This window comes from Oncorhynchus keta, chromosome 27 (assembly GCF_023373465.1).
Source record: "Oncorhynchus keta strain PuntledgeMale-10-30-2019 chromosome 27, Oket_V2, whole genome shotgun sequence".
Taxonomy (NCBI): domain Eukaryota; kingdom Metazoa; phylum Chordata; class Actinopteri; order Salmoniformes; family Salmonidae; genus Oncorhynchus; species Oncorhynchus keta.
The window spans coordinates 22,812,158-22,839,871 of NC_068447.1; the positions used below are offsets into that span (position 1 = coordinate 22,812,158).

Below are 27,714 nucleotides of genomic sequence, written 5' to 3' on the forward strand. Positions count from 1 at the left end.
GTCCCCAAGCTGCTGTCTATGAAGCCTAGTAAAGGCTCTCGTTCAGGGGGAACCAGGGTGACCCTCAGGGGGGAGTACCTGGACACTGGCTCTCAGGTCAGAGTCAAGGTCAACGGCACCCAGGACTGCACCATACTCACGTGAGTCTTACTGTGTGAATTATTAAATCGTCTTCACTGTTGGACTTGTATGTTGCTGTGCTGAATCTGTGGGCTTTGTGTTACTCTAAAGGAGACAGTCCTGTTGAGTTGTTTGGTTATATCGTGCGTGAGGTATTGTTATTTCTTCAGCTGCTGCATTTGTTGTCTGTTCAGAGGCTGTGTTTTGGTTCTTGGCTGTATTTTGGTTCTTGGCTGTATTTTGGTTATTGGCTGTATTTGTTATGGAAACTGTCTTGGTGTGTGGTTTTATTATGCTGATTGTGTGGTATTATTGTGTGTGTGTGTGTGTGTGTGTGTGTGTGTGTGTGTGTGTGTGTGTGTGTGTGTGTGTGTGTGTGTGTGTGTGTGTGTGTGTGTGTGTGTGTGTGTGTGTGTGTGTGTTCCAGGCTAACCAAAGACACCATCGAGTGCACCATACCTGCGGCCCTGCACACACACACTGAGGCGGTGTCGGTGTGTGTGGAGTTTGAGGATATTCCCTGTCAGAGCGCTGAGCTTCTCACCCAGTACATCTATGAGAAAAACCCCACCATCAGCTACATCAAACCCAGGAAGAGCTACCTCAGGTTCACACACACACATACAGTACATACATATACAGACGCACACACACACACAAACAGACACACAGACACACAGAGAGAACAGTCAGCATTCTGCATTGTTCCATTGGTAACTCTAACATTCCATAGTTTCCATTTATCCAGTGTTTCATAGATAAACAACAGTGTTATATTGACAAATGAGAGTATGAAATCATGCAGAAAATATTATTGCATTAATTATACACCTCTTGTAGTTCCATTACACCCCACAATCTCTCTTGGAGGGTTTCTCTGGAATCCGACCACAGAGATGACATACTGAGTTAATGTCTTCCTGATGCTCTGTGGCTTCTCCAGTCCTGTTTCTGTGTGTGTGTGTTGGTTTTAAATGACACCTCATGTGTGAGACAGACCTCTGAGAGAGAGCACAATGGGTCTGATTGGCATGTGTGCTGACACTGACTGTGTGGTTTTGTGTGCTCTCTGTCTCTAACCAGAGTGGCTGTCTGTGTTCCCTATTTCTGACCGTATGTGTTTGCGTGTAGTTGTGTGTGCTCTGACCATAAGTTGTTGTGTGTACCAGTGGCGGTCGGACCATCACAGTGACGGGGCAAGGTTTTGACCTGGTGCAGAGCGTCAGTATGGAGGTGCTGGGCATCGGACAGGATGTGAGTCATAACAGGGAACCTCTCTGGTAGAATAGATTAACTCCTGAAGTATCTGAAGTATCTGAAGAGGCTGAAAAACGGAAGTGAATTAATAGAATGGACTCCTCTTTCTCATCCTCATTGTCTTTCCTCAGGCCTGTAAAGTGCAGTCTCCCTACATGATCACATGCTCCTCCCCCGCCTCCAGCCAATCCCAGCAGGCCACGGTAGAGTTCTTGCTGAATGGAGTTCTCTACACGGGAGATGGCCCCGCCTTTGACGGCCCAGACCAGGAGGAAGAGGAGGAGCCTCACGGAGGTCACTTCCTGTTGGAGTATGTGGAAGATCCTCAGTTCTTCACCGCCAACAAAGAGAAGCTGATCAAACACCACCCTGGAGAACCACTCACACTCATCATCAATGTGAGTGACAGCCCAGTGCACCAATGGGAGAGGGTGGAGCAGGATGAGAAGGAAAAAGCCCATTGACCAGGGAGATTAGTGGACTTGCTCCAGGAACTGTCCATTCCTGTCAATCTGGATGCACTCTGAGAATAGTAGAAAGACATGTCTCAATGGCTTTGTATTCATACTCTCTTTAAACAGATCAAAGACTGTGTAGCTCTGAATCATGACTTGTATTTATTTAAGACTTGGCTGTTCCTCAGAGATGGAAGTACAGGACAAGAACACCACCTCTCAGCAGAGAACCCAGTCAGCCATGTTTGTGTGGGATCCTGTCTGTATTATAGCTGACTAATGCAACTGCCACATAAACTACTGCCTCATATATGAGGGAGGGTTGAGGGTTGTAATGCTAACAATTGTAAAAACTGTAAATATACTGGTGCTGCTGATTTATACAGGCCTTGGTGCCGGAAGGGAGAGACAGACAGCCGAAGTTGCAAAGACTAGCAGAAATAGGGCTTTGAACATCGGTTGGTCTGAGTTCTTCTCTCTATCCGTCTCTGCCCCTGTCGCTCTTTTTCTCTCATCTGCTTGTGTGTGTGTGTGTGTGCGCGTGTGTGTGTGTCAGGATGGGGCCTCCTTACAGGAATGGCTGCCTCAGCCTTGTCTACTTGGGTGAAAGAGGGGAGGGGGGTATTCAATGTTGCTTCCTGTTTTGTTTGGGAAGGTGGATTCCACTTTGGGTGGACCTAGTTTGTGGAACACTGACTCGTGTGACCGTGTGTGTATGTGAGTGGGCTGGACCAGGTTGAGAGAATGTTGGGTGGAGTTGAACGGGTTTGTTTGATGGGGATTGTTGTTTGGTTAGATCCTATGTGAATGACCTCTGTTGGAATGTGGTGGGTTTTGTTTGCTTTCAGCCCGTTTTGGCCCTAGGTATTCATTGTGTGTGTGTGTGTGTGTGTGTGTGTGTGTGTGTGTGTGTGTGTGTGTGTGTGTGTGTGTGTGTGTGTGTGTGTGTGTGTGTGTGTGTGTGTGTGTGTGCAGAAGTGTTTGTTGACAGAGACCCAGGGGGTGGCATCCTGCAGAGGGGACAGGACAGTACAGGGTCCTGAGGGTGTAATCACAGAGGGGAAACACACTGGGGATAAACACACAACCTCTCCTCTACTCTCCTCTTCTGTGCTCAAAACACTGACTAAGGAGAGGCTGGTGTTGTGATGGACAGTGTCAGTCATGACTGTCAGTGTTCTCTCCATGTCTACTGTTTGATTCTTTAAGATGAACTTTCACACAGTTTATGAGGAGAAATGTTGTGAAACAGTTTGGCACAGGGATACTCAGTGTGACAGATGAATGACAGGCCTGTGTGTGTGTGTGTGTGTGTGTGTGTGTGTGTGTGTGTGTGTGTGTGTGTGTGTGTGTGTGTGTGTGCCAGCTGTGCCTATCCGAGCCAGACCAGGGTGTCCCTAGTGTTCTGACTGACCGGTGGCTGTTTTTGTTTGGGTTTGGCACAGAAAGGACCGAGCGTTCTGGAGCTGGCACCAGAGGAATACTCAGTGATGATTGGCTCCTATCCCTGTGACATCAGCTTCCATAACAACCAGCTGTTCCACTGTACCATCAATGGTTCGCTGGGCTCCAGTGAGGGAGAACTGCCTGTCACAGTGAGTACAACTACATCATATTCTAAGGCTACTAATTAGGTCCACTTTATTATCATGATTTTGAATCCGTGTCCAGTTTGGTTTTATGTACTGACTTAACTATGTCCCCATGATTCAGCTGAGAGCAGAGAGACAAGCAGGATGACAGTTCCCTCTTGGTCAGGGTGTAACAGTAAACCTAAAGCTGAATTCTAATAGTTTATGTCTATTCATCTGTAATCTGTTCATCTCTTGTCTGTCCAGCTCAATCACACACCCTCATATACACACGTGCAGGGGGTAACAGGCAGACAAGCACGCACGCAAGCATGTATGCAAGCGTGCACATGTACACATATACACACACACACATGCACACAACACTACCTGGGCTTTCATTTCAATTCTACTGTTTCAGAAGGGACCCTAGGACAGTGGCCTTGTCCATATGTTTTGGTTTTCATTTCAATTCTACTGTTTCAGAAGAGACCCTTGGGACAGTGGCCTTGTCCACATGTTTTGGTTTTGTGTCAGAAGTCTCTTTATAATAGAAGGACTCAATAAAGCCACAACCAAACATACTCTGATAAAGTCCCCACCTCTTCTCTTCCTCCCTCTCTCTCTCTTTTCACTCTCTCTTGCTCCCTCCCCGCTCTCGTCCGTTTCCCATTTCAGTCTGTTTTGAGAGGGTATATTAGGGAGGAACAGACATCAACATTTTACCTTTGATCTGAGTTAGACAGTCAGACATGTCCATTCTATCAGTCTGTTAGTCTGTCCCTCACAGATGGTCAGTGAGGCATGAGTCACAGAGGGAGGGAGGGAGGGAGGGAGGAGGGAGGGAGGGAGGGAGGGGGAGGGAGGGAGGGAGGAGGGAGGGAGGGGAGGGGGAGGGAGGGAGGGAGGGAGGGAAAACACACTCTCTCTCTCTCAGGATGTCCATAAATAAACACATGCAATTAGCAGACAAACACAGAGGGCAGGGGTCAAACAAGATGTCATAACACCAACGGGTGGGCAGCCCTCATCTCTCCTGAGAATGTGTGTGTGTGTAGTTATATTTGTGTTGTTTGTGTGCTAGGTCCCCCCAGTTTAAAGGGTATGCAAATGATTATCTTTGGGGCATTAAAACAACCCTTTTGATTTATTCAGTGACTTTTCAACAGCATACCGCTACCTATTTTTACCTCTATTTCCCTTGGCTCAGAAGTGAAGCTGAGCCTCTGTATGGGGCGCTGTAGGGGCTTTCTGTACCCCAACGAAACAGGAACATTTCTATTTTTATGGTTTGGACAAATAAACAGTCAGACCAGAGAGAGACAATCCACTAGTTCCCCTCCTCAGTCTAGTAACAGAAGGTTATGGGGTTGTAGGACCAAGAGGTAGACATACTAAATTTCGGCAATAAGGTTGGGATAGAACATTGGGTTAGTCAGTGAAAGGAACTGAGTTGCAGATGTGTTTTAGATAACAGGGTATGAATATTGGACAGAGGCTGAGAGTCCATATTGGCCAACCAGAAAGCAGAAGTGGAAGTCAACCCTCCAGTCACATGTGGGTCATGTGGTTGACTCATACCATCGCACACATTCCAGTGTGTGTGTGTGTGTGTGTGTGTGTGTGTGTGTGTGTGTGTGTGTGTTAGTCTAAATGTGTATTTGTCTGATTGCGTGTCAATGTGAGACTGTGTGCATTTCTACTCTCTCTTTCAAAGACCTCAGAGTCTATGTTGCAGACCTGCTAAACACTGTTCTGTCCCCAATTCCTTATTTCCTCTCTCCTCATCTCTCTGTCTTCCCCCCTCTCTCTCCCATCCCTTGCCCTCTCTAGGTGCGGGTGGGTAACTTTGAGAGGATCATAGCCAAGGTGCAGCTGGGAGGTAGTGAGCTGGCCATTGTGGTGTCCATCGTGGTGTGCTGCGTGCTGCTGCTGCTATGCACTGTGGGTAAGTGTTTGGCCTTGTGTCGCCACCGGGGGTGATGGATGCTTGGCTGCCTTGGCGACGGATGCTCCATGTCAGGGAGATAAAAGGATCTCCGGGGTCAGGGTCTCCCCCTGTCTACACAGCACAAAGACACCACTGTGTGTGTGTGTGTGTGTGTGTGTGTGTGTATTCTCATGCGGTTGTATGTCTGTTTTTATTATGTGTGTCTGGGTGTGTGTGTGTCTCCGACAAGTGTGTGTTTTCATTTATTTCCAGAAGCTGTGTATGTATGGAGCTTTTACAAATGGAGTATGTCCTAATTCATTACAACATGTCAACCTGTGATAACAGGATATGGCTTCAAAGACATCTATTTAATGACTCTTATGTCTTCTCTCTGTTTCTCTCCCTCATACTTTCCATCATTCCCTCTCTCTCTCTCTCTCTCTCTCTCTCTCTCTCTCTCTCTCTCTCTCTCTCTCTCTCTCTCTCTCTCTCTCTCTCTCTCTCTCTCTCTCTCTCTCTCTCTCTCTCTCTCTCTCTCTCTCTCTCTCTCTCTCTCTCTCTCTCTCTCTCTCTCTCTCTCTCTCTCTCTCTCTCTCTCTCTCTCTCTCTCTCTCTCTTCCTCTCTCTCTCTCTTCCTCTCTCTCTCTTCCTCTCTCTCTCTTCCTCTCTCAGCTCTAGTGGTGTACTGTACTAAGAGCCGGAGGGCGGAGCGCTACTGGCAGAAGACTCTGCTGCAGATGGAGGAGATGGAGTCCCAGATCAGAGATGAGATCCGCAAAGGTGCAGTACCACACACACACACACTCATACATGCACGCACGCACGTACGCATGCATGCACACACACACACACACACACACACACACACACTGAGTTGAAAAGGCAGGAGTGTGTGATCCGTAATGCTACCAGCAGGTCTCCCTACACTCAGCCATGTTATTAGAGCTCCATTGAATTCTCTCTCATGTTCTCTGATGTTTCTGGGGCTGTGGCGGTCATGAAAGTTTGTCAGCCGGAGATTATCAAGCAAATAACTGCCGGTCTCACGGTAATTGACCGTTAGTTAACATAAACACATTTAGCAACTCTTGGCTTACACGCACAGTCTACAAGCCCTGATGCAGACCTTTGGAACATTTTTTAAAAAGTCTAATAAATCCATGTAATATAGCCTACACCTTCACAATAAATCCATGACTTATTTTTAGATAGGTCTAAAGAAATATGATATGAAGGAAATGTAGTCTATTTCAGAAGAACAGAATAGCATACTCTGAGTCGTCCTTATGTTAGGCCCTGATGTGGCTATGCCATATGGCTGTGGAATACATTAGTTAATTTAGCAGGCAATATTTGCTAAGAATTTGCATAATTGTATATTATTTTATAGTATGAAGAATGCAATTGAACATAGCGGAATAAAATAGAAAGGATATTTTCTCCAAATTATTTCCGAGGGAGTGTGCACTTGTGGCTATTCTGTGTTGAGTGATTAACAAAAAACAGGTCCCCCTATATGCATAATTTAGAGTTATTTATGCAATTTTAGTTGTGATACAAACATTGAGCTGTATGTTTTGAATTATAATTTTTTTTGGCCTGCATAATGCGACTCTAATGATGATTTGAAAAGAGCAGCACACACTTCATCAGTCTCTCATTCACAATTTGAAAAGCACTTGATAATATTCTCATCAGGCCTCAAATTTCCCCCAAATTTCCCTGTGGCACCCCCCTTAATGGCCCTTAAAAAAATCGACCTATTCTGTCCGAGAAAGAAATATTCCAAACATAGTCTGGGACAGTTGTGGGATGCGATATCTCCCAAATTAATACAACCACTAGCATCAAAAAAACTTTCAAAAGCCATGAGGCTGATGCAACAGATCAGAATGTTTAGCTTAACATGTTGATAAACTATTAGGCTATTTCTTCACATTAGAAGCTCAGCAATGTTCACATGTCAGCAGGCTTTAAGCTCGAATGTTCCAAAATGCAATCAATTAGCAGGAAAACACCATTCTCAAAAGTGACTGCAAATGCGATTATTCATGTAATGCTTTATTATAAATGTGCATTTTTATGGTGAAAATGATCTTCCCCAAACTTGAAACTCACGCGCCACCTATGTACAGTGAGTAAAGTATTCAGGCCCCTTGACCTTTTCCACATTTTGTTACGTTAACAGCCTTTTTCTAAAATTGATTAAATAAACATTTTTTCTCATCAATCTACACACAATACCCCATAATGACAAAGTGAAAACAGGTTTTTAGAATTTTTTTCACATTTATTAAATATAAAAAACAGATACCTTATTTAGATAACTATTCAGACCCTTTGCTATGAGACTCGAAAGTGAGCTCAGGTACATCCTGTTTCCATTGATCATCCTTGAGATGTTTCTATAACTTGATTGGAGTCCACCTGTGGTATATTCTATTGATTGGACATGATTTGGAAAGGCACACACTTGCCTATATAAGGTCCCACAGTTGACAGTGCATATCAGAGCAAAAATCAATCCATAGAGCTCAGAGACAGGATTGTGTTGAGGCACTCCACTAATCAGGCCTTTATGGTAGAGTGGCCAGACGGAAGCCACTCCTCAGTAAAAGGCACATGACAGCCCGCTTGAAGTTGTCAAAGGGCACCTAAAGGAATCTTAGACCATGAGAAACAAGATTCTCTGGTCTGATGAAACCAAGATAGAACTCTTTGACTTGAATGCCAAGCGTCACGTATGGAGGAAACCTGGCAGCATCCCTACGGTGAAGCAGGGTGGTGGCAGCATCATGCCATAAGGAGGTTTAAGGAGGGACTGGGAGACTAGTCCGGATCAAGGGAAAGATGAATGGAGCAAGGTACAGAGAGATCCTTGATGAAAATCTACATAGGACCTCAGACTGGGGCCAAGGTTCACCTTCCAACAGGACAACGACCCTAAGCATACAGCCAAGACAACGCAGGAGTGGCTTTGGGACAATGTCCTTGAGTGGCCCATCCAGAGCCCGAACCCGATCGAACATCTCTGGAGAGACCTGAAAATAGCTGTGCAGTGACACTCCCCATCCAACCTGGCAGAGCTTAAGAGGTTTTGCAGAGAAGAATGGGATAAACTTCACAAATACAGGTGTGCCAAGCTTGTAGCATCATACCCAAGAAGGCTGTAATCGCGGGCAAAGGTGCTTCAACAAAGTTCGGAGTAAAGGGTCTGAATACTTATGTAAATGTCAAAAAATGCTAAAAACCTGTTTTTGCTTTGTCATTATGGGGTATTGTGTATAGATTGAAGAGGGAGCAAAACAAATGAATCAATTTTAGAATAAGGCTGTAACGTAACAAAATGTGGAAAAAGTCAAGGGGTCTGAATACTTTCCGAATGCAATGTATGCCAGTTGGGCTCTATACTGGATGTTAAGCGGATTCATTTGCTTAATTTTAAGAAGATATTTTCCCAGTTTAGTTGTGATACAAACCTTATCAACATACAGGCCTATGGGCTAGACTACATGAGGTGTGATACAAACCTTATCAACATACAGGCCTATGGGCTAGGCTACATGAGGTGTGATACAAACCTTATCAACATACAGGCCTATGGGCTAGGCTACATGAGGTGTGATACAAACCTTATCAACATACAGGCCTATGGGCTAGGCTACATGAGGTGTGATACAAACCTTATCAACATACAGGCCTATGGGCTAGGCTACATGAGGTGTGATACAAACCTTATCAACATACAGGCCTATGGGCTAGGCTACATGAGGTGTGATACAAACCTTATCAACATACAGGCCTATGGGCTAGGCTACATGAGGTGTGATACAAACCTTATCAACATTATCAACATGTGATACAAACAGGCCTATAGGGGCTGTGATACAAACCTTATCAACATACAGGGTGTGAGGTGTGATACAAACCTTATCAACATACAGGCCTATGGGCTAGGCTACATGAGGTGTGATACAAACCTTATGAACATACAGGCCTATGGGCTAGACTACATGAGGTGTGATACAAACCTTATCAACATACAGGCCTATGGGCTAGACTACATGAGGTGTGATACAAACCTTATGAATATACAGGCCTATGGGCTAGGCTACATGAGGTGTGATACAAACCTTATGAATATACAGGCCTATGGGCTAGGCTACATGAGGTGTGATACAAACCTTATCAACATACAGGCCTATGGGCTAGACTACATGAGGTGTGATACAAACCTTATGAACATACAGGCCTATGGGCTAGGCTACATGAGGTGTGATACAAACCTTATCAACATACAGGCCTATGGGCTAGGCTACATGAGGTGTGATACAAACCTTATCAACATACAGGCCTATGGGCTAGGTTACATGAGGTGTGATACAAACCTTATCAACATACAGGCCTATGGGCTAGGCTGGTGATACAAACCTTATCAACATACAGGCCTATGGGCTAGGTTACATGAGGTGTGATACAAACCTTATCAACATACAGGCCTATGGGCTAGGCTACATGAGGTGTGATACAAACCTTATCAACATACAGGCCTATGGGCTAGGCTACATGAGGTGTGATACAAACCTTATCAACATACAGGCCTATGGGCTAGGCTACATGAGGTGTGATACAAACCTTATCAACATACAGGCCTATGGGCTAGACTACATGAGGTGTGATACAAACCTTATCAGGCCTACATACAGGCCTATCAACATACAGGCCTAGGCTAGGCTACATGAGGTGTGATACAAACCTTATCAACATACAGGCCTATGGGCTAGGCTACATGAGGTGTGATACAAACCTTATCAACATACAGGCCTATGGGGCCATGAGGTGTGATACAAACCTTATCAACATACAGGCCTATGGGCTAGGCTACATGAGGTGTGATACAAACCTTATCAACATACAGGCCTATGGGCTAGGCTACATGAGGTGTGATACAAACCTTATCAACATACAGGCCTATGGGCTAGGCTACATGAGGTGTGATACAAACCTTATCAACATACAGGCCTATGGGCTAGGCTACATGAGGTGTGATACAAACCTTATCAACATACAGGCCTATGGGCTAGGCTACATGAGGTGTGATACAAACCTTATCAACATACAGGCCTATGGGCTAGGCTACATGAGGTGTGATACAAACCTTATCAACATACAGGCCTATGGGCTAGGCTACATGAGGTGTGATACAAACCTTATCAACATACAGGCCTATGGGCTAGGCTACATGAGGTGTGATACAAACCTTATCAACATACAGGCCTATGGGCTAGGCTACATGAGGTGTGATACAAACCTTATCAACATACAGGCCTATGGGCTAGGCTACATGAGGTGTGATACAAACCTGTGATACAAACCTTATCAACATACAGGCCTATGGGCTAGGCTACATGAGGTGTGATACAAACCTTATCAACATACAGGCCTATGGGCTAGGCTACATGAGGTGTGATACAAACCTTATCAACATACAGGCCTATGGGCTAGGCTACATGAGGTGTGATACAAACCTTATCAACATACAGGCCTATGGGGCTACTGATACAAACCTTATCAACATACAGGCCTATGGGCTAGGCTACATGAGGTGTGATACAAACCTTATCAACATACAGGCCTATGGGCTAGGCTACATGAGGTGTGATACAAACCTTATCAACATACAGGCCTATGGGCTAGGCTACATGAGGTGTGATACAAACCTTATCAACATACAGGCCTATGGGCTAGGCTACATGAGGTGTGATACAAACCTTATCAACATACAGGCCTATGGGCTAGGCTACATGAGGTGTGATACAAACCTTATCAACATACAGGCCTATGGGCTAGGCTACATGAGGTGTGATACAAACCTTATCAACATACAGGCCTATGGGCTAGGCTACATGAGGTGTGATACAAACCTTATCAACATACAGGCCTATGGGCTAGACGCTACATGAGGTGTGATACAAACCTTATCAACATACAGGCCTATGGGCTAGGCTATGGGCATGAGGTGTGATACAAACCTTATCAACATACAGGCCTATGGGCTAGGCTACATGAGGTGTGATACAAACCTTATCAACATACAGGCCTATGGGCTAGGATACAAACCTTATCAACTACATGAGGTGTGATACAAACCTTATCAACATACAGGCCTATGGGCTAGGCTACATGAGGTGTGATACAAACCTTATCAACATACAGGCCTATGGGCTAGGCTACATGAGGTGTGATACAAACCTTATCAACATACAGGCCTATGGGCTGAGGTGTGATACAAACCTTATCAACATACAGGCCTATGGGCTGAGGTGTGATACAAACCTTATCAACATACAGGCCTATGGGCTAGGCTACATGAGGTGTGATACAAACCTTATCAACATACAGGCCTATGGGCTAGGCTACATGAGGTGTGATACAAACCTTATCAACATACAGGCCTATGGGCTAGGCTACATGAGGTGTGATACAAACCTTATCAACATACAGGCCTATGGGCTAGGCTACATGAGGTGTGATACAAACCTTATCAACATACAGGCCTATGGGCTAGGCTACATGAGGTGTGATACAAACCTTATCAACATACAGGCCTATGGGCTAGGCTACATGAGGTGTGATACAAACCTTATCAACATACAGGCCTATGGGCTAGACTACATGAGGTGTGATACAAACCTTATCAACATACAGGCCTATGGGCTAGGCTACATGAGGTGTGATACAAACCTTATCAACATACAGGCCTATGGGCTAGGCTACATGAGGTGTGATACAAACCTTATCAACATACAGGCCTATGGGCTATGAGGTGTGATACAAACCTTATCAACTAGGCCTATGGGCTAGGCTACATGAGGTGTGATACAAACCTTATCAACATACAGGCCTATGGGCTAGGCTACATGAGGTGTGATACAAACCTTATCAACATACAGGCCAGGCCTATGCTACATGAGGTGTGATACAAACCTTATCAACATACAGGCCTATGGGCATACATGAGGTGTGATACAAACCTTATCAACATACAGGCCTATGGGCTAGGCTACATGAGGTGTGATACAAACCTTATCAACATACAGGCCTATGGGCTAGGCTACATGAGGTGTGATACAAACCTTATCAACATACAGGCCTATGGGCTAGACTACATGAGGTGGGTGACTATGATTCTTAAAAGTTGCTAAAAAAGGGGATGCACTGTTTCTTGCCTTTCTGCACACGCTGGGCTTCATTCACAAGTGAAAATACACCATTCATAAGGGAGAGGCTAATATTGTCACTCATCAGACTATTCTTAATTTAATCTTGTCTTTACATATGGTAAATAATATGTGTGAAATTAGTTTTGATTTAGAATGGACCATTATCATGCACCTGTCTAGGAACAGGGGGAAAAATACATAAATAGCGAATGGAGGACGCTTTTCCCGTGGATCATTTTTATGGCAATCAGGTAGGCTATACTCCTGCTGTAAAGCGAAGAAATGTGATTCATATTAGGGAAGTTGAGAAATAAATATAGTCGGCCTAGCCTATTGAAAGCTCATGGGCTCTCATGAAGTGTTTGATTAGATTTTGAATACATTTCCATTGATGTCAGAGTGATTAGAGGGACAATAGAGCGCTGAGTACCAGGCAGTTAGCATGTTTGGTAGGTTACTAATGACCATCAGCAGTATCAGAGCTTGAATAAGCCTAGTTATCGTGACTAAATGGTCACATGGAATTTGACTGCGGTCATGACTCACAATACGGTCACCGTAACAGCCCAACCTGGCCAAGGCTACATGAGAGAAGACAGAAAACATGGACCATCACCTAGAGATAGGGCTTTTGTGTGTGTGTGTACATGTGATGGCAGCAGTTGAGAGGTTTATGCTTAGTAAGTGTGACTCACAAAACACACAGACTGAGTACTGATCACTCACTCACTCACTCACTCACTCACTCACTCACTCAAACATGGTGGTGACACACGGCTTCGGTAATGTATACCCCGAAGGGGCGAAACGGTGGGAGTGTGAGAGGAGAGGAGAGGAGAGTGGAAATGAAAGGGGGGAGAGGAGGGGGAGATGAGGAGAGAGGAGGAAGGGAGAGGGGTAAGGAGAGGAGGGAGAGGGGAGAAGAAGGGGAGAGGGGGGAATGAAGGAGGGCCAGTCTGAAGGCCACAGAATGTCTGAGCATAGATAAATAGGGATGAATAGAGACAGAGAAATGGAGGGAGAGGGGAAAGGAGGGAGGAAGATGGCCATGAGTCAGGGATGTGTCTGTGGAGAGATGTGTGGGAGGAGGGGAGGTTTTTTGGAGGACACAGACAGTTGTGTGGGTGAGACCAGGGTAAGTGTGTAAGGGGCGAGGGATGGGTTTGGGAAGGGCAGAATAGGAGGGAGGAGAGAAGGGAAGAGGGGAGAAGGGAGGGGAAGAAGGGAAATTGCAACGCTAGGGTTGTGGGGTTCGATTCCCATTACGAAAAAGTTTTTAAAAATGTATGCACTTGCTACTATAAGTCCCTCTGAATAAGAATGTCTGCTAAATAACTGAAAAGTAAATGTCATGTACTAAGGTGGCAGTGGAGAGATTGCCATATTGCAGGGACCATCCATCTTGATGAATGAGAAGAGTTTGGTATGTGTGGGAGTGATTAGCGACAGTTCAAAATTTGCTGGGGTGGGTGGTCCAAACTAGAGGAGGGTTGTCTAACTTGTTTTTTTTTGCTTTGGGGAGGGTTGTGTGTTTTTTATTGGGCACAGGGGAGGGTAGTGCGTCTTTTCCCTGGTTTACATTCGCTCTTTTGCAGGTTTTACCATATAATGTATTCCTTCCTTGTAACATGAACGCTGGGAGTCGGGAAGCAAGTTCAGGGAGTGTATTTAATAACTAATAATAACTAAATGAACATAGAACTAAACAAGAAACATGGGTAGCGTACAGACATTTATTTATTTTTGTCGTTAATTTTACCTCTTTTTCTCCACAAGTTTGTGGTATCCAATTGGTAGTTAGTCTTGTCCCATCACTGCAGTGCATCCTCCAAAACACGACCCCGCCAAGCCGCACTGCTTCTTGACACACTACTCACTTAACCTGGGAGCCAGCCACACCAATGTGTCGGAGGAAACACCTTGCACCTGTCGACCGTGTCAGCGTGCACTGCGCCCGTACAGACATGAACACTGGAACAGAAACAAGAACTCCTGGTGAAGGAACCAAAGGGAGTTACAGATATAGAGAAGATAATCAGGAAGGTGATGAAGTCCAGGTGAGTCTGATGAGGCGCTGGTGTGTGTAACGATGGTCACTGGTGTGCGTAATAATGAGCAGCTCAGTGACCTAAAGCGCCGGATAGGGAGTATCCGTGACAATCCTAGCAAATTGTCCTCATCTGCTTACATGCGCCTCCCCTATATCAAGATGTTTTGATACTTCCCTTATGCACTACGCTTTTCCACATGCTAACGTTTATTATACCATACCACAGTACAATATAGTTTACCAGTCTAACTGTCTATCCTGCCCTCTATACACCATTCATAGTGAATAGTGGTAGGTGGATCATTGGTGACCGGCCGCCTTGATTCAGTCTTAAGTAGCAACATTTGAAATGGTGTTTTTTACATTGGACAAAAGCAGAGACACAGAGTTACAAAATGGTACATCATACACTGCATTTGAGGAACAATGGAAAAGTAATTCTGTTGATAAACTTGTAAAATGACATTTGTATGTTTTGGTACCTACTGGAGAGATCTTCTTTGTCTGCACCCATTCAGCATCATTTACACCCTCTTAAGCATTAGCCCCACCGATCTCTTTAAGGGTTGACCCAAGCATTCTGTCCTAACAACAGCAGTCAAGAACCCAAGCTAACTGGTTAACTTTGGCTAGCTTGCTAGCTACTTCCAGACACAAATGAGAGAACAGCTCACTGACTATTTTACTCGCCCTAGCAGAGCTGGTTAGGCAATTTTTATGTTATCCAGAGTGACTGCAACTGTGCTGCTGGCAACAACTTACGCTTTTTTGCCAATGTTTACTGACACCGGACATATTCAACGGATGTTGTGCTTTCGTTATTTTGCGCTCTGGCAGACTCAAACTAGAGGGCTCTGAAATCGGAGTAGATAGCAATTTACCAGCTACGTCTATCAACAGTTGTCGCAGTGACATTCTATTGAAATGGTTACTTGCATAGTGGAGTCTTTTGCAAGCTAGGTAAACAATGAACAATAATCCCAACTCAGGACGTTACTACCCTGCATGAATCTGCAGGTAGCTAACCCACCAGGTTCAATGTTAGCTAGCTAACATTAGGCTATAACTAGCAAAGCAAAAGGCACTGAGATATGAATAATAAGATCATACATGTAATGTCAGCTAGCGAGCCAGCCAGCTAACATTAGCTAGCTGGCTAACAATACACTTTAACTTGAAATGGAAACAACTTTCTGTCAAAATTAGAAACGTGTAATATCTGAAAATGTAGCTAGCTAGACTTTCTTACCCATATACATCATGGATGGATGCTACTCCCTGTCACGGATGCCATCGTTGCCCTTAGTTTGATGTAATTTAACAATTTTATTTTGATCTACAGTTGGCATACAAGTTTGTTATTAAGAAACATGAAAGTTCACATGTTCCAGAATGCATTTCTGCCAGAAGAAAACTCATTGAAAAAAGTTTACGTTCAAATGGCTCTCTTATGAAGTGTGACACGCGACATATGCCTAGTTTCCTGAAACGAGTCACATTTGTCCAGATCTGCAATAGGCTAACTAGTAATCATATCACATCTAAAAGCATTCAAATCTGCATACATTTTCAATATGAATCCACAAGAATTGTGGATTCCATTGTGCAAGAAAGAACAGTGAAGACATGAAACACTGAGCTCAAAAGGCTCCCCTATTGATCTTGTTTAGGGACAATACAATTATCCTACCTAGACTAGCCTACAACACACAATGCAATGAATAATTGCATTATTGTTTTCAAGTGAGTACAAAATTCTACTCTAGGATAAGTGGCAATTTTAGCATGTAAACCTTGGTTTGCAAACTCCACAAAAATGCAAAGCCACTGCACAACACTACATTAACAATACATGAATTGCACTGTAACTGTGCCAAACAGTGCCCACAAATTGTTAGGGCCTACATAAAGCTGTCCCGACAGCAGAGCTTTCCTTTCAGCTCCATGGAGTAAATCCTTACCATTGCTACACCTTGCTATCAGCGGAGCCTTGTCTGGCAGCTAAACAGTTAATTCAGACTCATTTACTGACTTTTTAAAACCATACTTGATATTGCTGACTTGCTTAAACAAATGTGGTTTCTACTGACTTCTTGTGGATTTGTGTAAGTCTATATGAACCTCATTGTCCTTCAATAAGGATAATAATAACGAAAACCAACATGAGTTTTGACTTTTGAACTATACACAAACATTATTACATTTATGTTCAGTAAATTCATAATGTTTGTTCTTATATTATATGTTTGTTCTTATATGATTAACACACTCTAAGTAGCTCTACGTTTAAACAAATGTACCTGCAACAAGGTAGGCCTATTCATTCAGCACTTTCAAAATGGACACCGACAAAAATTCAGATCGATCCAGACAGAGACCAAGAGAGACACGGTTAGCCTACCATTTGAAGTTTTTTATTAGGCCTACAGTGGCTTGCAAAATTATTCACCCCCCTTATAATTGTTCCTATTTTGTTGCCTTACAACTTTGAATTAAAATTGATTTTTGGGGGGTCTGTATCATTTGATTTACACAATATGCCTATGACTTTGAAGATGCAAAATATTTTTTTATTGTGAAACAAACAAGAAATAACACAAAAAAACTGAAAACTTGAGCCTGCATAACTATTCACCCCCTCAAAGTCAATACGTTGTAGGACCACCTTTTACAGCAATTACTGCTGCAAGTCTCTTGGGGTATGTCTCTATAAGCTTGCCACATCTAGCCACTGGGATATTTTCCCAAGCAATATCTGCCCAAGCAATGGCTTTTTTTCTGGCCACTCTTCCATAAAGCCCAGCTCTGTGGAGTGTACAGCTTTAAGTGGTCCTATGGACAGATACTCAAATCTCCACTGTGGAGCTTTGCAGCTCCTTCAGGATTATCTTTGGTCTCTTTGTTGCCTCTCTGATTAATGCCCTCCTTGTCTGGTCCGTGAGTTTTGGTGGGCGGCCCTCTCTTGGCAGATTTGATGTGGTGCGATATTCTTTCCATGTTTTAATAATGGATTTAATGGTGCTCCGTGGGATGTTCAAAGTTTCTGATATTTTTTTATAACTCAACCCTGATCTGTACTTCTCCACAAATTTGTCCCTGACCTGTTTGGAGAGCTCCTTGGTCTTCATGGTGCCACTTGCTTTGTGGTGGTGCAGACTCTGGGGCCTTTCAGAACAGGTGTATATATACTGAGATCATGTGACAGATCATGTGACACTTAGATTGCACACAGGTGGACTTTATTTAACTAATTATGTGACTTCTGAAGGTAATTGGTTGCACCAGATCTTATTTAGGGGCTTCATAGCAAAGGGGGTGAATATATATGCACACTTTTCCAATTTTGTATTTATTGTAATTGTTTTATTTCATTTCACCAATTTGGACTATTTGGTGTATGTCCATTATATGAAATCCAAATAAAAATACATTTAAATTACAGGTTGTAATGCAACAAAATAAGAAAAAGGCCAAAGGGGATGAATACTTTTGCAAGGCACTGTAAGTCTTTACTGTGTTGTAGTGTCAACAAATTGCATATCTGCTTTCACTGGACATCAGTTTTAGAAAAGTATCACAAATAAACAGCACAACACGGAAGCGTTAATTATCACTTAGCAACGGCTATGGAGCAGAAAGTGGCGCTCTCGAAACCATTTATACATCGTTTTGGGCCTGTGTTCTGGGATGAGACTGAGAGTTGTCTTACGTGTTCTAAACTGTATATAACTTAATGTCCTGTGACCCTCTGGTGTCCTTCCAGGCTTTGCAGAGCTACAGACAGACATGACAGACCTGACCAAGGAGCTGAACCGCAGCCAGGGAATCCCCTTCCTGGAGTACAAACAGTTTGTCACACGCACCTTCTTCCCCAAGGTGAGTCAGTTAATCACACACACACCTCTTTTCCCCCAAGGTGAGTCAGTTAATCACACACACACCTCTTTTCCCCCAAGGTGAGTCAGTTAATCACACACACACACACCTCTTTTTCCCCAAGTTGAGTCAGTTAATCACACACACACACCTCTTCTTCCCCCAGGTGAGTCAGTTAATCACACACACACACACCTCTTTTTCCCCAAGGTGAGTCAGTTAATCACACACACACACACCTCTTCTTCCCCCAAGGTGAGTCAGTTAATCACACACACACACACCTCTTCTTCCCCAAGGTGAGTCAGTTAATCACACACACACCTCTTCTTCCCCCACCAAGGTGAGTCAGTTAATCACACACACACCTCTTCTTCCCCCAGGTGAGTCAGTTAATCACACACACACACACCTCTTCTTCCCCCAAGGTGAGTCAGTTAATCACACACACACCTCTTCTTCCCCCAAGGTGAGTCAGTTAATCACACACACACCCCTTCTTCCCCCAGGTGAGTCAGTTAATCACACACACACACACACCTCTTCTTCCCCCAAGGTGAGTCAGTTAATCACACACACACACACACACACACCTCTTCTTCCCCCAAGGTGAGTCAGTTAATCACACACACCTCTTCTTCCCCCAGGTGAGTCAGTTAATCACACACACACACACCTCTTCTTCCCCCAAGGTGAGTCAGTTAATCACACACACACACCTCTTCTTCCCCCAAGGTGAGTCAGTTAATCACACACACACCTCTTCTTCCCCCAAGGTGAGTCAGTTAATCACACACACACCACTTCTTCCCCCAAGGTGAGTCAGTTAATCACACACACACCTCTTCTTCCCCAAGGTGAGTCAGTTAATCACACACACACACCTCTTCTTCCCCCAAGGTGAGTCAGTTAATCACACACACACCTCTTCTTCCCCCAAGGTGAGTCAGTTAATTACACACACACACACACCTCTTCTTCCCCAAGGTGAGTCAGTTAAGCACACACACACACACACCTCTTCTTCCCCCAAGGTGGGTATCACCTTACTACAACCATTAGAGAGAGATTTTCCATCAGAATATTTTTTTACAGTTTACATTGAAAAGGTCTTCATGTATCCAAGTTATTACCGTTACCAACCAAACTTGACAACCATGGTGTGGTTTAAGTCCCTTAAGAAGAACATATATTTGTTAGAAGTAAAAATATTCTCCTCTCTGATCCATCCAGTTGGACAGGTGTAGATGTTCTGTCTATGCCTCTGTGTGTTTCCACAGACAGACAGAGATACAGACAGACATAACAGTGTGTTTTGTATTCAAACCACAAGCATGACGTTTCAAACCACAAGCATGACGTTTCAAACCACAAGCATGACGTTTCAAACCACAAGCATGACGTTTCAAACCACAAGCATGACGTTTCCAGCCACAAGCATGATGTTTCCAACCACAAGCATGACGTTTCCAACCACAAGCATGACGTTTCAAACCACAAGCATGATGTTTCAAACCACAAGCAAGACGTTTCTAGCCACACGCATGACGTTTCCAGCCACAAGCATGACGTTTCCAGCCACAAGCATGACGTTTCAAACCACAAGCATGACATTTCAAACCACAAGCATGATGTTTCAAACCACAAGCATGATGTTTCAAACCACAAGCATGACGTTTCAAACCACAAGCATGACGTTTCCAACCACAAGCATGACGTTTCAAACCACAAGCATGACGTTTCCAACCACAAGCATGACGTTTCAAACCACAAGCATGACGTTTCCAACCACAAGCATGACGTTTCAAACCACAAGCATGACGTTTCCAACCACAAGCATGACGTTTCAAACCACAAGCATGATGTTTCCAGCCACAAGCATGACGTTTCCAGCCACAAGCATGACGTTTCTAGCCACAAGCATGACGTTTCTAGCCACAAGCATGACGTTTCCAGCCACAAGCATGACGTTTCCAGCCACAAGCATGACGTTTCAAACCACAAGCATGACGTTTCAAACCACAAGCATGATGTTTCAAACCACAAGCAAGACGTTTCTAGCCACACGCATGACGTTTCAAACCACAAGCATGACGTTTCAAACCACAAGCATGATGTTTCAAACCACAAGCATGATGTTTCAAACCACAAGCATGACGTTTCAAACCACAAGCATGACGTTTCAAACCACAAGCATGACGTTTCCAACCACAAGCAAGACGTTTCAAACCACAAGCATGATGTTTCAAACCACAAGCATGACGTTTCAAACCACAAGCATGATGTTTCAAACCACAAGCATGATGTTTCCAACCACAAGCATGACGTTTCCAACCACAAGCATGACGTTTCCAACCACAAGCATGACGTTTCCAACCACAAGCATGACGTTTCAAACCACAAGCATGACGTTTCAAACCACAAGCATGATGTTTCAAACCACAAGCATGACGTTTCAAACCACAAGCATGACGTTTCAAACCACAAGCATGACGTTTCAAACCACAAGCATGACGTTTCAAACCACAAGCATGACGTTTCAAACCACAAGCATGACGTTTCAAACCACAAGCATGACGTTTCAAACCACAAGCATGACGTTTCAAACCACAAGCATGACGTTTCCAACCACAAGCATGACGTTTCCAACCACAAGCATGACGTTTCAAACCACAAGCATGACGTTTCAAACCACAAGCATGACGTTTCCAGCCACAAGCATGACGTTTCCAGCCACAAGCATGACGTTTCCAGCCACAAGCATGACGTTTCCAGCCACAAGCATGACGTTTCCAACCACAAGCATGACGTTTCAAACCACAAGCATGACGTTTCAAACCACAAGCATGACGTTTCCAGCCACAAGCATGACGTTTCCAGCCACAAGCATGACGTTTCCAGCCACAAGCATGACGTTTCCAGCCACAAGCATGACGTTTCCAGCCACAAGCATGACGTTTCCAACCACAAGCATGACGTTTCCAACCACAAGCATGACGTTTCCAGCCACAAGCATGACGTTTCCAGCCACAAGCATGACGTTTCCAGCCACAAGCATGACGTTTCCAGCCACAAGCATGACGTTTCCAGCCACAAGCATGACGTTTCCAGCCACAAGTATGACGTTTCCAGCCACAAGCATGACGTTTCCAGCCACAAGCAAGATGTTTCCAGCCACAAGCATGACGTTTCCAGCCACAAGCATGACGTTTCCAACCACAAGCATGACGTTTCCAACCACAAGCATGACGTTTCCAGCCACAAGCATGACGTTTCCAGCCAGGTCACCCGTGATACAATTACGTATTCGCCGTTCATCCATGTCTGAGGATGTCGGGGGTTGAAGTGGAGACCAGCCACTAGGGGCAACAGTGAGCACTGTTACCTTAAAGTGGACTTAGGTTTTGCTAGGGTGTTGTGGGTGGCGATGGCGGATGAGCATAAGCACCTGCCTCTGATTCCAAAGGTTGCAAGTTCAAATCAAGTTCAAATCCAACTTTAACCCTTACCTTAAGCATTCAGCATTGATGCCTTAACTTAAACATTTGGAGGAGTTAATGGCTAAACCTAACCTTAAACTCTTCGAAATGTGTAATTTGACATTTGCAACGACTTAGAAATTGGACTTTTGAGAAACATGGATGAACGTCTAATTCTGATGTGAGAGTGTGACAGCTAGTTGGAAGTTTCAAGGACAAGGAACAATGCTGGGCACTCGCACAAAAAAACATACCCTACACAGAGCTACACACACACTGGCACACACTTGTGAACCCACCCACACACTTTCGTTCGCATGCACATTCTTTAGTACAACCATCCGTATTCAAACACAGCAATGCACATACAGTATCAGCACAGACTCTTGCAAACACCCACACAGTCTATTGTATGCACACACACTTGTTCACAGATAGAACTGCATAAGTTTGTCGAGGTGGACAGTGTTTTTTTTTTTAGATGTGAAGGAAAGAGCTGGTATACTGTTGAAAAGCTGCTATGATGGAACATAGTAACTTATGTTGTTACTTCACTAGTCACACACACACACACACACACATACACACACACTCACACATACACTGATGCAGGATAAACACTTGCGTCGTTACCTCAGTAGGTTACTGTCTCTGCAGGTTTACAGAGACCAAAAACATACAGCAACACAATACTGTTCAATCAACTGCCACAAGACAAGGACAAACCACAGTCTCAACCCTCTATCCCATTGACACACACTGAAGCACACACATGCACACACTCACCTTGCTGAGTCTGTGTATGTGTGCGTGGGACAGCTCATTTAATTATTTGACTCTGTTGGCTCTGACCCTGAGAGCAATGGTCGATGTGTTCTCCCTTTCTCTGTTTGTCTCTAAATACGTTTCGCGATGTAATGGTTCTGTCTCTCTGTATGTTTACCTCAGATGTGTTCGGACTATGAGAGGAGTCTGGTCCAGCCCGTCTATGAGAACGACGCCCTCGGTCCACGAGCCCTCCCTGAGACACACCCCCTTCTGCAAGACTGGCAGGTATAGAGTTAACCCCCTGAAGTGTTCCATATCCATTCAGCTCTCCTCTGCCTGGAGCGCCTCCATTCTATTCCTCTACTTCCTCGTTCCTTTGATTCACAACTGGGTCACACTGAAGATGATTAAGTCTCCACGGTGAGGCTGTTGATTAGGAGTAACTGTAGAAGGAAAGCACAACCATGTGTATGTGCTTGCGTGCGTGCCTTAATGAGTGTGTGTGTGTGCATGGGTGGGTGTATGCGTGTATGTGTCTAACTGTGCAGACGTGTGTATGCATTGCATTCTAATGCCCATTCACCAGCTGCCAGTCCTTATGATTCAGAGAGTTTTTACGTTGTCAAACACTATCCCAGCCCACCCAAACACTGGCAGGTTGTTGACACACTTCCCACCGTCTCCATGATGATGATGGCACAGCACTCATTCTACCATAACCATTCCGACGTGTGTGTGTGTGTGTGTGTGAGCTCTACTATTGGAACAATGCATGGTTTTGGGTCGACAGCCAGGGGAGCCTGTCTAGAGGTGAAAAAGGGTTTCAGATCCTCACTAGTGTTTTCCAGGTTACGGCGTCCGAATCTCACAGGCGGCCATTTATCTTAATGGACAGCCCTGCTCTCCTTCTGTCACTGTGGAAACAGGAGCATATGGCTGCAGTCCAGAGGGAAGACTTCATCAGAGCACTGCTTAGGTGCACCGTTAGACAGGATACATCCGCATTAACTAGGCTAGGAGTGTTTAGAAGACAGTACTAGAAAGCACCTGGGGACTGTGATGATGTTATGAGAAAGCCGGTGGAAAGCGATAATGAGTTTTAGTGGTCATACTCTGGTATGAGGTGGATTTGGATTAGCGAGGAGTCTGATTGAACAGCGCCCGGTTTCCCTTTAACGTGTTTTAACGATGCATCTTTCCTGCAACTGACAAACATGTAACATACGTTTCCCAAAACACCATGCAGAGATAACATTCGCTTAGTGCGTTGTTGAGGCATGTGTTGATACTGATAGGATCGAAAGAAAGGCAACGCTGCTGTTTTAATCAATTACAAGGACATTGGCAACTTTGTATTTGTAGTCAACTTTGTTCTGAAGTTATCGGTGGTTCCAAAGAGGCGGATAAACAATGTGATTTTATGTTTAGCGGAAATCTTCTGTGTATAAAGTGCCGTGGTAGGGCAAAAAAGCATCTATCGATGTACTTAGCTGTTCGAGTGGCAGGTGTTAGATTATGAGGGTTTTCAAGGGCAACATTAATAACGATGGTTTTGAGAAACAGCTTGGAGATGTAACGATGCGCCTACAAAGTTTCTGACGAACGATGACTTAAGATGCTTTTGGTAAACTGGGCCCTGATTGGTTCAATACACATAACTCTCTCTTTTCTCTATCCTGTCCAACTGTTGTCTCTGTCTCTCTCTCTCTCTCTCTCTCTCTCTCTCTCTCTCTCTCTCTCTCTCTCTCTCTCTCTCTCTCTCTCTCTCTCTCTCTCTCTCTCTCTCTCTCTCTCTCTCTCTCTCTCTCTCTCTCTCTCTCTCTCTCTCTCTCTCTCTCTCTCTCTCTCTCTCTCTCTCTCTCTCTCTCTCTCTCTCTCTCTCTCTCTCTCTCTCTCTCTCTCTCTCTCTCTCTCTCTCTCTCTCTCTCTCTCTCTCTCTCTCTCTCTCTCTCTCTCTCTCTCTCTCTCTCTCTCTCTCTCTCTCTCTCTCTCTCTCTCTCTCTCTCTCTCTCTCTCTCTCTCTCTCTCTCTCTCTCTCTCTCTCTCTCTCTCTCTCTCTCTCTCTCTCTCTCTCTCTCTCTCTCTCTCTCTCTCTCTCTCTCTCTCTCTCTCTCTCTCTCTCTCTCTCTCTCTCTCTCTCTCTCTCTCTCTCTCTCTCTCTCTCTCTCTCTCTCTCTCTCTCTCTCTCTCTCTCTCTCTCTCTCTCTCTCTCTCTCTCTCTCTCTCTCTCTCTCTCTCTCTCTCTCTCTCTCTCTCTCTCTCTCTCTCTCTCTCTCTCTCTCTCTTTCTCTCTCTCCAGCCCTCTGACACAGCCAAGCCTAACATGGAGGAGGGAATCACTCTCTTCTCAACTCTTCTCAACAACAAGCACTTCCTGGTTACCTTTGTTCATGCACTGGAGCAACAGAAGGACTTTGCAATACGCGACAGGTAACCATGAACACCATGACAACAATTTGTACTTCAAACCCAAAGTACCGTGACTGACTACTATACAACTGATTATGGTTTTGACTAGAAAGGATGCAGCTTTTGTCATATTTGAATTTTGTAGCATGTTAGTAGAACATATGCAGCAGGTTAGGATAATTCATGTAGCAGGTTAAGAGGATTAGGTTTAGGAAAATGGTGACGACTGATTATCCTATACACTTGGGCGGCAGGTAGCCTAGTGGTTAGAAATCCCTGAACTGACAAGGTAAAAATCTGTCGTTCTGCCTCTGAACAAGGCAGTTAACCCACTGTTCCTAGGCCGTCATTGAAAATAGGATTTGTTTCTTAACTGACTTGCCTAGTTAAATAAAGGTAAAATAAAATAGTGGCCAGTTAGTAGGTACACCACCCTGTTCACGAAAATGGTTTGCTCCTAAATACAGTGAGTCATGTGGTCATGGCTTACTATGTAAAGCAGGTGTCGAGGCATTCAGTTACTGTTTGAGTGAATGTTAGAATGGGCAAAACGAGTGACTTTGAGCGTGGTATGATCGCCAGTGCCAGGCGCAACGGTTCCAGTATGTCAGAAATGGCCAGCCTCCTAGGCTTTTCACGCACAACCGTGTTTAGGGTTTACCTAGAATGACAAACAAAACACGTCCAGTCAGCGGCAGTCCTTTGGGAGAAAACAGCTTGTTGATGAGAGGTCGAAGGAGAATGGTGCAAGCTAACAGGCGGGCCACAAACAGGTAAATAACTGGTGTGCAGAATGGCATCTCGGAACGTACAACTCGTCGGTTCTTGTCACGGATGGGCTGTTGCAGCAGATGCCAACACTGGGTTCCACTCCTATCAGCTATATACATGAAGAAGCAGCTCCAGTGGGCACGCCATCACCAACCCTGGACAATGGAGGAGTGGAAAAACATTGCCTGGTCCAACAAATCCCGGTTCCTGTTGTGTCATGTTAATGGCAGAGACTATTTGCAATCCCTTCCCCCCCTCCTCCCCTCTCCACACCATTGGCACTCTCTGTTATCATCTATGCATAGTCACTTTAATGAACTCTACCTACATGTACATATTACCTCAATTAAACGTTGACTCTGTACCGGCACCCTCCTGTATATATTGTTATTTTTTTACTGCTGCTCTTTAATTACTTGTTACTTTTCTCTTATTCTTATCAGTATTTTTAAAAACTGTACTGTTGGTTAGGGGCTCGTAAGTAAGCATTTCACTGTAAGGTCTACTACACCGGTTGTATTCAGCGCATGTGACTAATAGAATTGGATTTGACGTGAGTCCATGGCCCCATCCTGTCAATGGTACAGGCTGGTGGCAGTGTTGTAATGTTGTAGGGAATGTTTTGCTGGCACACGTTTGATCCCTTGATACAAATTGAGCAGCCTATTCATGCCCAAAATATTTCAGCCTGTCCTGGAGGCAAAAGGGGGTCTGAACCGGTACGAGATGGATCAAATCAAATCAAATTTATTTATATAGCCCTTCGTACATCAGCTGATATCTCAAAGTGCTGTACAGAAACCCAGCCTAAAACCCCAAACAGCAAGCAATGCAGGTGTAGAAGCACGGTGGCTAGGAAAAACTCCCTAGAAAGGCCAAAACCTAGGAAGAAACCTAGAGAGGAACCAAGCTATGTGGGGTGGCCAGTCCTCTTCTGGCTGTGCCGGGTGGAGATTATAACAGAACATGGCCAAGATGTTCAAATGTTCATAAATGACCAGCATGGTCGAATAATAACAAGGCAGAACAGTTGAAACTGGAGCAGCAGCACAGTCAGGTGGACCGGGGACAGCAAGGAGTCATCATGACAGGTAGTCCTGGGGCACGGGTGTACCTAATAAACTGGCCCCTGAGTGTCTATCCACCTCTTCCCAGTTCTAAATGTTTGTGTACAATATGGGGAAAGGGGGATACCTAGTCAGTTGTACAACTGAATGCATTCAACTGTGTCTTCTGCATTTAACCCAAACCATCTTAATCAAAGAAGTGTGGGGGGCTGCCTTAATTGACATCCACTTCATCGGCACCTGGGGAACAACTGCCTTGCTCAGGGGCAGAACAACAGATTTTTACCTTCTCAGATCAGGGATTCAATCCAGCAACCTTTCGGTTACTGGCCCAACGCTCCTACACGCCAGGCTACCTGCCGCCTGTTTGCCAGCTTCATACAACAACACCTCAGCATATAGTGTATCAGTCTAAAAATAGACAGTTGTTCTGGAGGTTCCTCATATTGATTCTGGAGGCCAGACCCTTTCACTGTACCCTCTCCAAGCTCAGCACCACAACAGTGGTGTGGCTTTAATGTTTCCCCTGCCTGGTCTCCTAGATGGGGCGGCAGGTAGCCTAGAGGTTAGAGTGTCAGACTAGTAACTGAAAGGTTGCTAGATTAAATCCCCGAGCTGACAATGTAAAAATCTGTCGTTCTGCCCCTGAACAAGGCAGTTCCTAGGCCGTCATTGAAAAAAATAATTTGTTCTTAACTGACTTGCCTAGTTAAAAATAAAAAATAAATGAGTGGT

The 27,714-nt window shown here is 44.6% G+C and overlaps 1 protein-coding gene and 2 long non-coding RNA genes across 3 annotated transcripts in view; 1 reads left to right on the forward strand and 2 right to left on the reverse strand.

Moving 5' to 3' along the window:
• Nucleotides 1-27,714, forward strand: part of LOC118360277 (plexin-D1-like) — a 118,721-nt gene that overhangs the window by 69,734 nt on the left and 21,273 nt on the right. The window contains exons 15-24 of the mRNA XM_052481959.1: nt 1-140; nt 548-727; nt 1,290-1,374; nt 1,509-1,775; nt 3,278-3,427; nt 5,237-5,351; nt 6,009-6,116; nt 18,373-18,485; nt 22,913-23,017; nt 25,032-25,162. Of these exons, the coding sequence (XP_052337919.1) occupies nt 1-140; nt 548-727; nt 1,290-1,374; nt 1,509-1,775; nt 3,278-3,427; nt 5,237-5,351; nt 6,009-6,116; nt 18,373-18,485; nt 22,913-23,017; nt 25,032-25,162 (1,394 nt within the window). The remainder of the gene's footprint in view (nt 141-547; nt 728-1,289; nt 1,375-1,508; nt 1,776-3,277; nt 3,428-5,236; nt 5,352-6,008; nt 6,117-18,372; nt 18,486-22,912; nt 23,018-25,031; nt 25,163-27,714) is intronic.
• On the reverse strand, nt 1,773-22,906 carry LOC127912492 (uncharacterized). Its single transcript, XR_008082934.1, has 3 exons — nt 22,751-22,906; nt 14,319-14,530; nt 1,773-1,900 (listed from the first exon to the last, which is right to left on the reverse strand). It is a non-coding gene; the product is annotated as an uncharacterized LOC127912492 (long non-coding RNA).
• On the reverse strand, nt 18,495-19,107 carry LOC127912495 (uncharacterized). Its single transcript, XR_008082939.1, has 3 exons — nt 19,067-19,107; nt 18,810-19,025; nt 18,495-18,724 (listed from the first exon to the last, which is right to left on the reverse strand). It is a non-coding gene; the product is annotated as an uncharacterized LOC127912495 (long non-coding RNA).